The sequence below is a fragment of the Anomalospiza imberbis genome, chromosome 17 (assembly GCF_031753505.1).
Source record: "Anomalospiza imberbis isolate Cuckoo-Finch-1a 21T00152 chromosome 17, ASM3175350v1, whole genome shotgun sequence".
NCBI lineage: Eukaryota > Metazoa > Chordata > Aves > Passeriformes > Viduidae > Anomalospiza > Anomalospiza imberbis.
The window spans coordinates 7,589,930-7,603,443 of record NC_089697.1 but is presented as its reverse complement, the minus strand read 5'-3'; the positions used below and the strand labels follow the sequence as shown (position 1 = coordinate 7,603,443).

Sequence of the window (13,514 nt, the reverse complement as noted above, 5' to 3'; positions counted from 1 at the left end):
TCGGTGCCTGTGCCCACGGGCGTGGCACACATCTGAGGGGAAAGTGGGTGGACATTGCCATTATGGACCAGCGTTGTGATAGGAGATGATGTGGTAGATGTGTGTCCCATTGAGAAGCAAATGGGACCTGATTGCATGGAGGAACTGGGCTGGTGGTGGCCCCTTTCCTTCCCCTTTGCTGAGTAAGAGTCCAGCACCCTGCTAAAATAAGCCCAGTCCAGCAGAGTCAACTGAGCCTAGTCCAGCAGAGTCCAACGGAGCCGAATCCAGCTGAGCAGAGCCCAGCCATCAGGGAGCAAGGTGTGGAATACCCATGGATCTGGTGGCACAGGAACTGCCTCTCATGTGCCTGATGCTGCTCCTGCTCTGCAGAGAGCCGGGTAAGTGGGGCCTGCACATCCCCATCACATTTCCCATGCACGGTTTCCCACCCTGCTGGCCTAGCAGTGCTTCCCTGTGCCCATGGGTACTCAGAGATCTCCTCTCACTGCCTCCCTTCCAGCTTGCTTTCATCTCCAGATGAAATTCAGTTTACTCCAGCAAGGGTCTGGGCTCTCCTCACGCTGCAGTTCCCAGCAGCCTGGGGGACAAGGGACAAGAATATCTCTCTGTCCCATGCTCCAGGCTCAGGGGGGCTGATGGTGCCTTGTGCTGTGCCCAAGCCCTGGGGCCTGTTGTCAATTCCAAACCTTTCTGTCTCTGTGCCCAGGTCTACGTGCCCAGGCGGGTCAGGACTTCAGTCTGCAGCAGCCCCAGGCCAAGGTGACGGTGGCAGCGGGGGAGACGCTCACCCTGAGCTGCACCACATCTGGAATCGCTGGACCAGGTCCTGTGATGTGGCTGAAGGGCTGGGGCAGTGGGAACAAGACTGTCTATGACCAGAATAAGCAGGATCCCTCCTCCCGTGTGACAAGAGCAGTGGATGAGTCCGACACAGACTTCACCATCCACATCAGGGACGTTCAGCCTGAGGACATGGGCACCTACTACTGTGTGAAGTTTGTCAAGGGGAGCACTGGTGATGATGAGGTGTTTCAGCATGGCAGTGGCACAGAGGTGTCTGTGCAAGGTGAGTGGGGCTCCTGGAGCAGTTCCAGGTAGAGCAGGGATGGGGAGAGGGGCTCAGGGCTGGTCCAGGAGAGGATCCCATGGGCCATCCCCATGCCCTTGTACGAGACTCTGCTCCAGGCAGGCCCAGGGCTGGGCAGGGGGCAGAGCCTGGTCTGATGGCCCCGTGCTTCTCTCCACAGCCAAACCCAGCCCCCCTCTCGTGTCTGGGCCTGAGCAGAGAGCGAGGCCGGGGCAGTCGGTGCCTTTCACCTGCACGACTGGAGGGTTCTTTCCTGAAAAGATTGGGGTGAAATGGTTCAAGAACAAGGACCCCTTGGGGGGTCAGCCACCCCAGATCACCGAATCAAAGATGAAAACCTACAACATGTCCAGCACAGTGATGGTGACCCTGCAGAAGGAAGACGTCCTCTCTCAGCTCATCTGTGAGGTGCGGCACTCCACGCTGCCGGCCCCGCTGCGTGGCAGCTACCAGCTCAGCAGAGTCCTGCGAGGTGAGGGCTGGGGGCCTCACACTGGGTGTGAGCTGCTGTGGGGCTGGGGTCCCTGGGAGGAGGACGGGGGTCCCTGAGGCAGGGACAGGGCGCCCTGTGGGCAGCAGAGCTGGGGCATCAAACACCAAGCTCTGCCTCTCTTCCCAGTTCCCCCCAGCATCGAAGTGCGCGCTGAGCCGAGCCCCGTTGAGGTGAACCAGACCGTGACCTTCACCTGCCTTGTGAAGGAGTTCTACCCAGCAGATGTGTCCGTTTCCTGGCTGGAGAATGGGATTGAGATAAAGGTGGAGAACATCTCCCGGCCATCGGAGCTCCCCCAGCGTTTGTTTGAGCTGAGAAGCCAGGTGGAGGTGCAAGCCACTGAGGAGAAAAACGGGTCCACGATCACCTGCGTGGTGGTGCACGATGCCCAGGCCCCTGCCAACAAATCAGCCTTCCTGTGGATCTCCAACCCGGCCCAGGGGGGATTGAGCAACGGGTTCCAGGTGACTAAAGGTGCGTCAGAGCTGCTGGGATGGGGTGCCTGCCAGGGCAACTGTGTGGTGTCACCCCCTGCGGAAGCTCACAGCCCCAGGAAAGGCTCCCTGCAGGGGGTTGGGATGCCTCTGCCCGAGCCCTGGTTGCTCACATCCTCTGTCTCCACTGCAGGTGACGACCTTCTGTCCAGCCTCCTCCTCCTGTGGATGGGTATCCTGCTGGAGAAGGGGCTCCTCGGTGGGCTCCTCTTCTTCCTCCTCAAGAGCATGAAGAGAAAAACATCGGAGATGTTTCCCTATCCCGCTTCACCTCAGTCCCCGGCTCCTGGAGCCGGGTCTCAGGGCTTGGCCACTGGCAGCAGTAACGTGTGAACCTGGAAATAAAGGAACCAGGATGCAGAGGCTGCTCCGCGCCGCCAGTCCCGGCCCCGCCTGTGGCCTTACACTCGCCCTGCTCTGGGGCTTGGCACTGCCCATCCCCAGGACTCCGTGCTGCACAGCGGGGCTCGGTGCTGCCTGTCCCGGGGCTCAGTGCCCAGAGTTACACACACGGTGCCCGGTGCTGCCCATCCCGCTCCCGGTGCTGCCCATCCCGGTGCCGGTGCTGCCCATCCCGGTCCCGGTGCTGCCCATCCCGGTGCCGGTGCTGCCCATCCCGGTGCCGGTGCTGCCCATCCCGGTCCCGGTGCTGCCCATCCCGGTGCCCGGTGCTGCCCATCCCCAGGACTCCGTGCTGCCCATCCCGGTGCCGGTGCTGTCCATCCCGGTGCCGGTGCTGTCCATCCCGGTGCCCGGTGCTGCCCATCCCGCTCCCGGTGCTGCCCATCCCGGTGCCGGTGCTGTCCATCCCGGTGCCCGGTGCTGCCCATCCCGCTCCCTGTGCTGCCCATCCCGCTCCCTGTGCTGCCCATCCTGGTCCCGGTGCTGTCCATCCCGGTCCCGGTGCTGCCCATCCCGGTCCCGGTGCTGCCCATCCCGGTGCCGGTGCTGCCCATCCCGGTGCCCGGTGCTGCCCATCCCGCTCCCGTTGCTGCCCATCCCGGTGCCGGTGCTGCCCATCCCGGTCCCGGTGCTGTCCATCCCGGTGCCGGTGCTGCCCATCCCGCTCCCGGTGCTGCCCATCCCGGTCCCGGTGCTGTCCATCCCGGTCCCGGTGCTGTCCATCCCGGTGCCGGTGCTGTCCATCCCGGTCCCGGTGCTGCCCATCCCGGTCCCGGTGCTGCCCATCCCGGTGCCCGGTGCTGTCCATCCCGGTCCCGGTGCTGTCCATCCCGGTCCCGGTGCTGCCCATCCCGCTCCCGGTGCTGTCCATCCCGGTGCCGGTGCTGTCCATCCCGGTCCCGGTGCTGCCCATCCCGGTGCCGGTGCTCACTCTGCGGCCGGTGCCGGTGCAGTGCCACCTCCTGGCCGGCAGGGGCCGCTGTTTGCGGGCCGCGCGCGGCGCGCCGCCCCGGGTGTTTCCGGCCGGGCGGGTTTGGCGGCGCACGCGGGGGCGGGCGGGGCGGCCCGGCGCGGTTTGGGCGCTGCACCGCGGCAAGATGGCGGACAGGGAGGAGGCGCTGAGGGAGTTCGTGGCCGTGACCGGCGCTGAGGAGGAGCGAGCGCGGTTCTTCCTCGAGTCTGCCGGCTGGGACCTCCAGGTACCTTTGCCGCTGCCCTCCGCCCTCCCCGGGCCGGTGCGGGGATCGGCGGAGCCGCGGCTCGAGAGGCCGTGGCGCTGGCGGGGGCAGCGTTGGGCCGGAGGTCGGTGTCCCGCAGGCTCAGGCCTCGCCCCCGTCCGTCGCCGGACTCAGCCCTTGTGGCGGAGCCGTGGGCTGGCTGAGACCGAGGCCTTTCCCGGTTCTGTCGTTAACTTTGTAGCGCGAGGTGCGGGACGGTGGCTCCGGGGTTTGCGGGGTTATGTAGGTTTTCCTGAAATGCTGGTGAGGTTGTCAGTGCTGTGCTGTTGGCGCTGTCAGCAAACAAACTGAGAGCGAGTCAGCCCCCGTTCTGACTTGCTCCTGTCCCTGCTCCTCCTCAAACTGGCTGTGTTAAATTCCGAGCCTGCTCATGGATGGCACAAAAGCTGCTGTTTCAGAGCAGTAATTTTGGCATAACTCCTGTAGAAGTGCTGCAGAAGAAGGGCCCTGACAGGGAGGGTGACATCCCTGCAGCAGTGAGTGTCCTGCCATGACACAGCCAAACAGCAACCTGCTGAGGCCTCGTCTTTGCCAGGACCTGCAACAGGGGAAGTGACATGAAGTGTCTTTAGTGTGAGGTGCCTTAGGAGAGGCAGCATGACAGATGCTTCAGCTGGGTTGTTTGTGTGTGTTTTTCCTGAGGAGCTTTGGTGCTTTTCCGTTCCAGATTGCTCTTGCCAGTTTCTATGAGGACGGGGGTGATGAGGACATCCTGACCCTTCCCCAGCCCACACCCAGCTCCATATCCAGAGGCACTGGAGCCAGGTGAGGAGGGAGCTTCAGCTCCATACTGGAAAGCTGACAAAACACACTCTCTAAAGCACTGATTGTGTTAATTAGCAGTAGAAGTAGCTCAGTGTTTAGGTTTGCTTCACCTTGTGTGGTTCTCTAGAAATTGTCAAAAACTGAGTGTTTGTACATCACAGGCATGGGTGTTACTGCACAACTAAGCCAGAGATCAGTGAGGAAAACTTGCCTCGTTGCTCAGGAAAAGCTTGATTTATCTTTTGACATTAAAAACAGTCTGATAGTGACCTTTCATTTAAGCAGATCATATCTCTGCAGGAAGAATCTTTTCTCATTTTATGTGACACCTGAGCTGATCAAGCTGAGCGTTTTACAAAACAAGAAAGTGAATTTTATCTCAGCAAATCCCTGTGCAGTAAGGGAATGCTGTCCAGTCCCAAAGAGGATCTGCTGCCTTTGTCAGGAAGGAAAAGTTCCTTCGGGTCAGGTGTTGGTGAACAGAGCCCACCTTGCAGAAGGAGCCTGTTGCAGTGTGGAATGTTCCAGCTGGGAGTGTGTCTGGAGGCTGACATCCTTCTTGCTGGATTTTTGCAGTGACCACCGAGTAACCTCGTTCAGAGACCTTGTGCATGCGCAGGAGGAGGATGATGAAGAGGAGGAGGGACAGCGGTGAGTTTGCAGCTGAAGGCTCAAATGCTGGGTGTTTATCCCTTCTGGGAGGACTTGCTGCCTGTGCACAGCTTCTTTGAAAAAACCAGGTTTACACGGATATGAAGTTCCTGTAATGAAACGTTTGAGGTCTGACAGGGCAGGTTTGTCAGTGCAGAGCCTCTGCACAAGCACGTGCTCAGCTCAGCTCTCAGCACTGAGAGAAAGCCTAAAGTGGGATGTGGAAGGCCTGGGTTAAGAATAGAAAACAGCCCAGATCCTCATTTGTGTCCTCAGGGAATGGAAATGTGGGAATTATGCAGGGATTGGTTTTCTTGCTTTGGGGTTTATTTTGGTCGGGGTTTTGGTTTTGGGTTCTTTTTTTTTTTTTTTGAAGTGTTGCTTAAGGGTAAAGTAATGGGGTGTAGAGTCAGAAATATAAACTTAGGGCCCCTTTCCAGGGGGAACATGTAATATTAGTAGGACAATGTCAGCTCTAAGTAGTTAAATATCCTTAAGGCTGATAGGCAAGGTAAATGGAATGGAACTGATGTATCTGAAGGGGTGGCTCAGCCTGCATGGGCTGTGGTCTGCAGGCAGCTGGGAGCTCACTCTGTGTGTTACAAGCCATCTGGAAGCTAATAAACCCAATCTTCCAGAAGTGCTTAATTGCACTTCACTGACTGTGCAACCATTGCTTCCAGTTGAGATCCATCCTTTGCGTGGCATGAACGTGTGCCTTCCCTCAGAATTCCAGCTGGATGTTGCTCTGTCAGGTCAGAGATTTGCTGGAAGCCTTGCTCAGCTGGGTAATCGAGCTGGTATCAGTGTTTAAAACTGGGCTTATCCCTCTGGGCTGCTCCTCTTCCCAGGTCTGAGCATTGTTACCACTTTATTGCTATTGATCCACGGGTAATTTACAGGAATTGACATAAAAATAAAGTCTTTGCAGCACAGGAGCTTGCACGTGGCTGCAGTGGGAGACACACTGGGGGTACCCAGTGTTTGTAGATCCAAGGGGTTTCCCTGAGCTGCACAAGCACCAGCAAGTGCGCCCTGATCCAGCCCGCTGGCTCCTGCAGAGGCAGCAGGCAGGGCTGACCAGGAGCCGGGTGCTTTCTGCCAGGTTTTATGCCGGCGGCTCAGAGAGGAGTGGCCAGCAGATCGTGGGTCCTCCGAGGAAGAAGAGTCCCAACGAGCTGGTGGAGGATCTGTTCAAGGGAGCCAAGGAGCACGGCGCGGTGGCGGTCGATCGGACGGCCAAGAGCGGTGGTGAGACGAGCAAGCCAAAGGTGAGGAGGGAGGAGTTCTTCTGTTCCCCGTTCCAGTTAAGGTTCCACCCTGCCAGCTGTTTGGTACTGAGGAGTCCTGGAATTGTCTCAGCAGCTAAGTCTGGACTTCTCTCTCTTAGTGCAGCTCCATTTTGTGGCAAGAAAAGCCCCTCTGTTATGCCACACTTATTAATTTGCTGAAGCTGTCACTGCCTGCAGGGCAGGAGATGTTGCTGATGCCGTGAAGTCCCTGTTCACCCACAGGGGTGGTGGGAACAGGGAGGCAGCTCTTTGGGTCTGTGTGGTTGTGTAACCCTGTGCCTGCCTCTCTCTCACAGCCTTTTGCAGGTGGAGGGTATCGCCTTGGGGCTACTCCAGAGGAGGAGTCAGCTTATGTGGCAGGAGAGAGGAGACCAAACTCTTCTCAGGATGTGAGTATCTCTGCTTGGGTTTGTAGCTGTCACTCCAGGGATTTCTCTGCTCCAGCTACTGAGCTTGCCAGCCCCGAGAGATACAAAGCTTCATAGACATTCACAAGGACAGAAAAATTGGTAAATCCTGCTTCCTGTGGGATTTCCAAGTAGAAAGTAGTAGATGATTAGGTCTTGGGTAAGCAGTTTTCTGGTGATCTTTTAATTAAGAATTTGAGCCTTTCTTAGAAGTGAAGATTGGGGAAAATAGTATGCAAAGAGCACTGGGAAATCAACTCTTTATCCATTATTATATACATCCAGTATATATCCATAGATGGGAGCTGACAGTATCAGTTCAAGATTCCCTTGTGCTTGCTTTGTGACCAAACAAGGTCGTGGCTGTGGTGGGAGCCTAGCTGAGGTTCCTCACCCAGCACATTCCTGACTCTTCAGCCACTTATCCAAAATGGGACCATGGTGCCACCTTCTAGGAATTGACACCTGACCATTGCATAAAAGCCAGTGCTTTGGGTTTTTCCCTTAGCTCAGAGAAACCTGCTGGAATGTTTTTGCACCTTGAAGCTCCTCTTCCCATCTGAAACTTTTCACTTTGCTTCTGTTTTTGTTGTCACCAAGATGCTCAGTGAGGCTGATTGTTCTTTTGGGGCTGCTGCAGGTGCACGTTGTACTGAAGCTCTGGAAGAGTGGATTTAGTCTGGATAGTGGAGAGCTGAGGAGCTACCAGGATCCATCCAATGCCCAGTTCCTCGATGATATCCGCAGAGGGTACGTAGTGAGAGGGAAGAAAAGGGACAGCTGTTTCCTGAAACATGAACGTTTGTGGAATCCAGGCTTCTGAATCCATGGCACATTTCACCTGAGCCTTCTTGTAAGAAATTAGTTACTCTCAATATGGAACGTTTGGTTCAGGTAAACAGGGAGTGGGTTTGGTTTATGTGGGACCTTGAGAGTTTGAAATAAACAAACATGTTGATATTTGTGTTGAGAATTTCTGATGCATTGTGTCACTGCAGGTGAGGGCCAGAGAGAAATAACCTTTAATTTGTGTCTGTCAGTGGGGAGGTGTGCATCTACCCTGTCAGTTAAGCAGAGGCTCTCTGTGATTTCTGAAATTCCAGAGATCTTGGGCTTTTTGTCCACGCATTCCTGCCTTGCTGCCTCAGGCAGCTGCCTTAGAACACTCTCTTTGCAGAGAAGTCCCAGCTGAGCTGCGCAGGTTAGCACGGGGTGGACAGGTAAACCTGGACATGGAAGATCACCGTGATGAGGAGTATGTGAAACCTAAAAGTGTCTTCAGAGCTTTTACTGGAGAAGGACAGAAGCTGGGCAGGTGAGACAGTGGTGACACTGGTTTACTACACGTAATGTGAGAGTCACTTGAGCCTTGTGAGGTGGAGCCTTCTGATTCATCCTTCTGAAAGAAAGGCACTGGGTGCCTGTGGGATGAGAGGTGTTCCTCTAAGGAAACAAGGCTCACTGATGTATACTGGGAGGCCCAGCCTCCCCCTGCCAGGAGCCAGATCCCTGGTTTGGAACCTCCATGGTGTGTTGCATTGGAGCAGTGTTTCCAAGTCACACTTTCCCCTGTTAACTTGTGGGTGTGGTGGGTGTGAGGACCAAGGGGATGGTAGAGTTGAACTTGTAGACAAGTTCCTGCTGACTGGCTGACTCAAAAATTCTGACTTGCAGCTTGCTTGTGGAGGAGCCCTGGTAGTTGGGCCTGGCAGACAGTGAGCTTGCTGCCTGATCTGGTACCCTGTAGGCAGGTGAGTTTGGTTTCTAACAGCTCACCTTGCGTCTCCCTGTTGGCAGCACCGCGCCCCAGGTGATGGGCACCAGCTCGCCAGCCCAGCAGGCAGAGAACGAAGCCAAAGCCAGTTCTGCCATCGTCATCGATGAGTCGGAGCCCATCACCAACATCCAGATCCGGCTCGCTGACGGCGGCCGCCTGGTCCAGAAGTTCAACCACAGTCACAGGTATGAGTGCAACAGGGAACAGGGCAAGGCATAGATGGCCCTGCAAGACAGGGAGCAACTGCTGAAATCCTGGATAGCCTGCCAGAAGGAGCTCTGGGCATCCTTCTATACAAGTGAAAGGGAATAAAGTTGTTGTGGTGTGTTTAAGACAGTTGCTGACTGTTGGGTAGGATTTGCTTTCCAAATTGGGATAGATTATAGCCCAGCCCTTGGGAGCGTAAGTGTTATCAGCAGAACTTTCCTTGATGTCGCCTGTAAAAACTGATTCTCTTCTAAAGGCTTTGGAAACTGGCAGATAATTAGGAACCTGGTTCAGTTACTCTGACTCAATTTAGGCTTTTCTATGAGGCTGTTCCGTGTGCTGAATGGAGCACCAAGGGACGCTCTTACCACAATTCTGTTCTTTAGACGAGCAGAGTTGGCTTAGATACGCCACTGCTTCACTTGAAATCTCTTGAAATCATTCTCACCTTCCTGATGTTGTTGCTATAAGGGTCAAGCTCAGGGCAAAAAGGTACAAAAACCTCTGCCTGTGACTGAGTTCCAGAAATGGTTCCTGTGTCACTGTGTGGCTGCTCACAGGAGCTGAAATCCTCTGGGTTCTGCTGCGTGTGACAAGCTCGGAAAGTGTCAGTTTAATTGTTCATAGCAAAGGGTCTGGAGGCTTTCAGTTTCAGATAACCCCCTGACAACACAGACAGAGAACACCGAGCTGATCGTGTAGCCCAGAAAGCAGCTGCTACTATTTCACTAAACGGGAGCAGGTTGAATCAGAATAGCCTGGTGTGGCCTGTGGTGAGAGCTGGAATACAAACGCAGAGCTGCAGGGCTGCACACTCTGAGCAGAGCAGTCATTTGTGCAGGCTGGGCAGTAACAGCATCACCCTGTGTGTTTGATCCCTTTGGACAGGATCCGCGACATCCGGCTCTTCATAGTAGATGCTCGGCCAGCGATGGCTGCCACCAGTTTCGTCCTCATGACCACCTTTCCCAATAAAGAGCTGACTGATGAGAACCAGACCCTGAAGGAAGCCAACCTGCTCAACGCTGTCATCGTTCAGCGGTTGACATAAAGGACCCCAGCTCTGGCCACACAGCTGCGGCGCTCGGGGTCGTCTCCTCCCGCGCGTGCGCCGGCGCCGTGCCACGCAGGCCCACATCTGCTCGTAGCTCTGGGTTCTTAGGTCTTGGTTGGACTTTTTCTCTTTAGTTGCATTTCCCATGGGGTTTTTTTGTGATGATGATGATGATGATGATCAGTGGACTTTAAAATAAAGAAATGAAACTAATTTGTTTGGAAAGGAGCTGCAGCCTCTTGTGCCCCAGATTCCCCCAGGAGAGTTCAGTTACCTTGTGGATTGAGTTACTGCACTCGGAGAGGGGAGGAAGGCAAGGGGGAAGGGAACTCCAGGGAGCAGTTTCTGTCAGTGGACTGCTCGCCACAGTCCTTTCTCTTCTCTCCAGGGACTGCTGTAAAGTACTCCCTTTTTTTTCGCACATTAAATATAAGTTATCTGAGAATGGGTGATCTGATTGTCAGGATAATGGTTACACTCCTGTAAAAGCATTGTGGGGGATATCTTTGTGAAAGATCTCAGTGTGGGGAAAACTGACGTGTGTGAGGTGCAAGGTTTAATACTTCCTATGCTTTTCTGGAGAGAAATCCCTGGCTTTCCTTCCTTCAGCAGAACTCTTGGGGCATTCATTGCAGGCCCCACCTGCTCTGCCTTTGCTTTTTCTGACAGGCCAGACTGGCTGCTGGTTTAAATTGCTGTATTGCATTTCTCTGAGAAGCCCTGCTGCTGACTTCTTCTTTCCAAGAAGGCACGAAGCTGAGTCAGCTTGAAGTGACTGGAAGTAAAAGGCAAACAGAGTCTGTCTTACTGGAAAGCAAGTTCTGTCCTGAGAGGTAAATTAGTGAGATGATTGTGACAGCTTGGGTGGAAAAACTCAAGGCTGTAGTACCCTTTGATGTATTTCCTCTCCTCTGCTGAGGACTAACGTAGCTGAACTCCTGGAATTCTTCAGCGTTGATCTGTTCTGTTTGTGTTTTGGGCTCAGGTCTCCATCTCTTTCCCTCCTTTGAACAATAGCCTGTGGGTGAATTCCTTATGCCCAGACACGAGGCACTGGTAGCTCTGGCTTAGCTGCCACAGAGTATTGTGCCACGGCACTTTGCCCCTCAGCTGCTTCTGTCTTTGTTCTGGGCTTCCGAGCAGAGCCCAGAGCTGTGCTGAGTCGTGGGCTGCAGCCACCTGGGAGCGGGGTCCTTGGGAAAGGCTGCGCTGCTGCCCCGCCGAGGGCTGGAACGCTCCCTCCCCATCCTGCCTTAGGCACACCTGAGCCCCACGGCCGTTGAGCTGTCACTCCACCCCCCTCAGCGCTTGGAAACTACCAGGTCCTCCCCTTGGTGCGAGCAGAGGGAGCTCGGGAGCAGCCTGGGGAGGGCCGGCAGGTTGGGCAGGTTCAGCGTGAGGAACTCGCTTGGCTGCCTGTAGAACACAAACCAGAGAGCAGCCCTCAGCAAAGGCATTTTTACAGCAGTTTCTCAACTGAGAGCTGAATTAACTCACAATTTTCATTACTAAATGGACATAAGTGTGCGTAGCAACCAATTTGTAAATTATTGTGAAAATTGCCATTAAAAGCCCACAAACAGGAAAACAGTGTTTGACCCTTTCTAATAACAGCTGCCATCTGGTCTCAGAATTTGGATCATGCTCATTGAGGGTGTCTGCTCTTTGGGTTGCTCTGCGAGCAGACTTCCAGTGCTGAGCTGTCTTCTACTAAATGAGATTCAACCTCTCAGCAGCATTTTTAAAGATTTTTTTTTTTTTTTGTGACAGGAGAGCTTGGGGTTCACCTGCCTGGGCATCACTTGCTGGTGTATGTTACAACCAGTGAGTAACCTGTGTGAACCAGCAGGGAGAAATGAGAAAGGAAATTTCCCTCGGAGCTAAATAGTCACAACTGACTTATGGAGTTCTTGAATCCTGATCTTCACATGTGCCATTCTGGGGACTTGGGACAGCATCTTCCAGAGTGCTGGACAGGATGCACCCCCTAGACCCAGAAAGAAAGTTTATATAACAGAAGATGTTCAAGTTACTTGTCTCCTGCTTCTGCGTTTGTTAGCCAGGGGCATCAGGGCACTGAGGTGGTGCCCAGCTGCTCTCTGGGGTCTTTGGATGAACTGGCCACGTTGGTGCCCCCAAATTCAGTGAGTTTTGGCAGCCAGACAGCAACTCCAAGCTGCTGATCCCAGGGGTTTGCTGTGCAGATTCTGCTTACTGGTGGGAACTTTCACATCCAACTTTGCTGCCAGTTCTCTCCTTGCCGGTGGGAGGGAAAGGGGATAAACCCAGGGGCTCAGGGATTTTTCTCTGCCAGGAAGAGGGAATTTTCCCTGGAGCCGGAGGGTGGCAGTGCTGCAGAAAAGCCGCTCTTCCTCGAAGGCTTCTTGAGGAGCTCTGCCGACTCCTGCTGGGAGCTGCACCTTGTGCTGCGGTGTGTCCGTGAGCACCTCTGGGACACCGCTGCCAGCTCCCGCCTCTGATTCTCTCCTTGGTTTTTCTAAGTAATGAGTGCTTGTCTCCTGGTGAGCAGGTCAGCTCTGCCCCACTGCCCGAGGAATCAGTGACCAAGGTAGACCAGTCTTCTTCCAAACCTGACAAAAGAGCCTGTGGAGCCAACTGCAAGTGACATGCTTGCAATCTCCTACATGAAACTGTTTCCTTCTGTGGGGTGGTGAAGTGTTTAGCTATAAAATAAAATGAGCTATAAAGCAAAAATGATAAGCTAATTAACGAGAAGGGGTAATACACCAGAACAGGGAAAAAAGAGAGAAGGAAAGAGACACTGATTTTGCAAAGAAAATCACCATGTCACATGCACGGTCACATCCCTGGAAGATTTCAAGGTCAGGTTGGACAGGGCTTGGAGCAACCTGACCTAGTGGAAAGTGTCCCTACCTGTGGCAGGGGGTTGGAACAAGATGAGCTTTAACATCCCTTCTAACCCAAACCACTCCCTGATTCCATGATTCTGTTTGATGGTGTGCCACTGCAGTAGACAAATCCTTATTTCTGACACTCGTGTAGCTTTTGAGTATTAGTGAGTTTGACTTCCTCTCCAGTAAAATCTCTTGCCTTTGTTATTCCATTTCTGTGTTCTAACAAAGTTATAGGTCAAGATTGGGCTTTTCTAAAACTTGATATTTATGGTCACAAAAAAGTCTTTCTTTTTCTCCTTCTTTGCCTGAGAAGTGTTTCCCTGCAAAATGTTCTTTTTCTTCATTGATCATTCTCCCACAAGGAGGTCATGCCTGTATTCCTGACCTTTCACACCCCAGTGTTGAGGCAGTGCTCCACATCTGGCATGAAAACTCAACTTTTTTCAACTTCTGGTTTAGATACAGCTCAGTTTCAGGATTGTGCTGTTCCATCTGGAGCTGATGTCTTTCACTGTATCCAACTGTTTTCTCCAAATGCTGCATTTTAACAGTTTTTCTCACTTGGATAATTGTAGGACTTGCTGGGATTTTTTTTTTTCCTTTGTATGCAGTTCTTTGTTTCCTCTTCTTTCCTTTCACGTCCTCGTTGCTAAGTGTTTAGTTCCTGTGTTTTCTGATAGCATTTCACACCATTTCCTGGGAACTTTGCCTCCCCCTCTGTAATGCTGCTTTTGCTGTGGGATGTTTCCTGGTCTGTGTTTCTTACAT

General features: G+C 53.8%; 2 protein-coding genes across 2 annotated transcripts; both read left to right on the top strand.

The window, feature by feature from the left end:
- Positions 1-120: 120 nt before the first annotated feature.
- LOC137484383 (signal-regulatory protein beta-1-like) lies at positions 121-2,410 on the top strand. The gene is made up of 5 exons (XM_068208262.1): positions 121-380; positions 710-1,069; positions 1,251-1,562; positions 1,710-2,057; positions 2,211-2,410. Exons 1-5 carry the CDS (start codon positions 314-316, stop codon positions 2,408-2,410), a joined length of 1,287 nt encoding a protein of 428 aa, XP_068064363.1. The 5' UTR covers positions 121-313.
- A 1,107-nt stretch (positions 2,411-3,517) lies between these two features.
- Positions 3,518-10,083, top strand: NSFL1C (NSFL1 cofactor). The gene is made up of 9 exons (XM_068207775.1): positions 3,518-3,678; positions 4,385-4,482; positions 5,059-5,133; positions 6,239-6,404; positions 6,722-6,814; positions 7,473-7,582; positions 8,010-8,147; positions 8,630-8,794; positions 9,705-10,083. Exons 1-9 carry the CDS (start codon positions 3,577-3,579, stop codon positions 9,865-9,867), a joined length of 1,110 nt encoding a protein of 369 aa, XP_068063876.1. The 5' UTR covers positions 3,518-3,576; the 3' UTR covers positions 9,868-10,083.
- Positions 10,084-13,514: the final 3,431 nt, after the last annotated feature.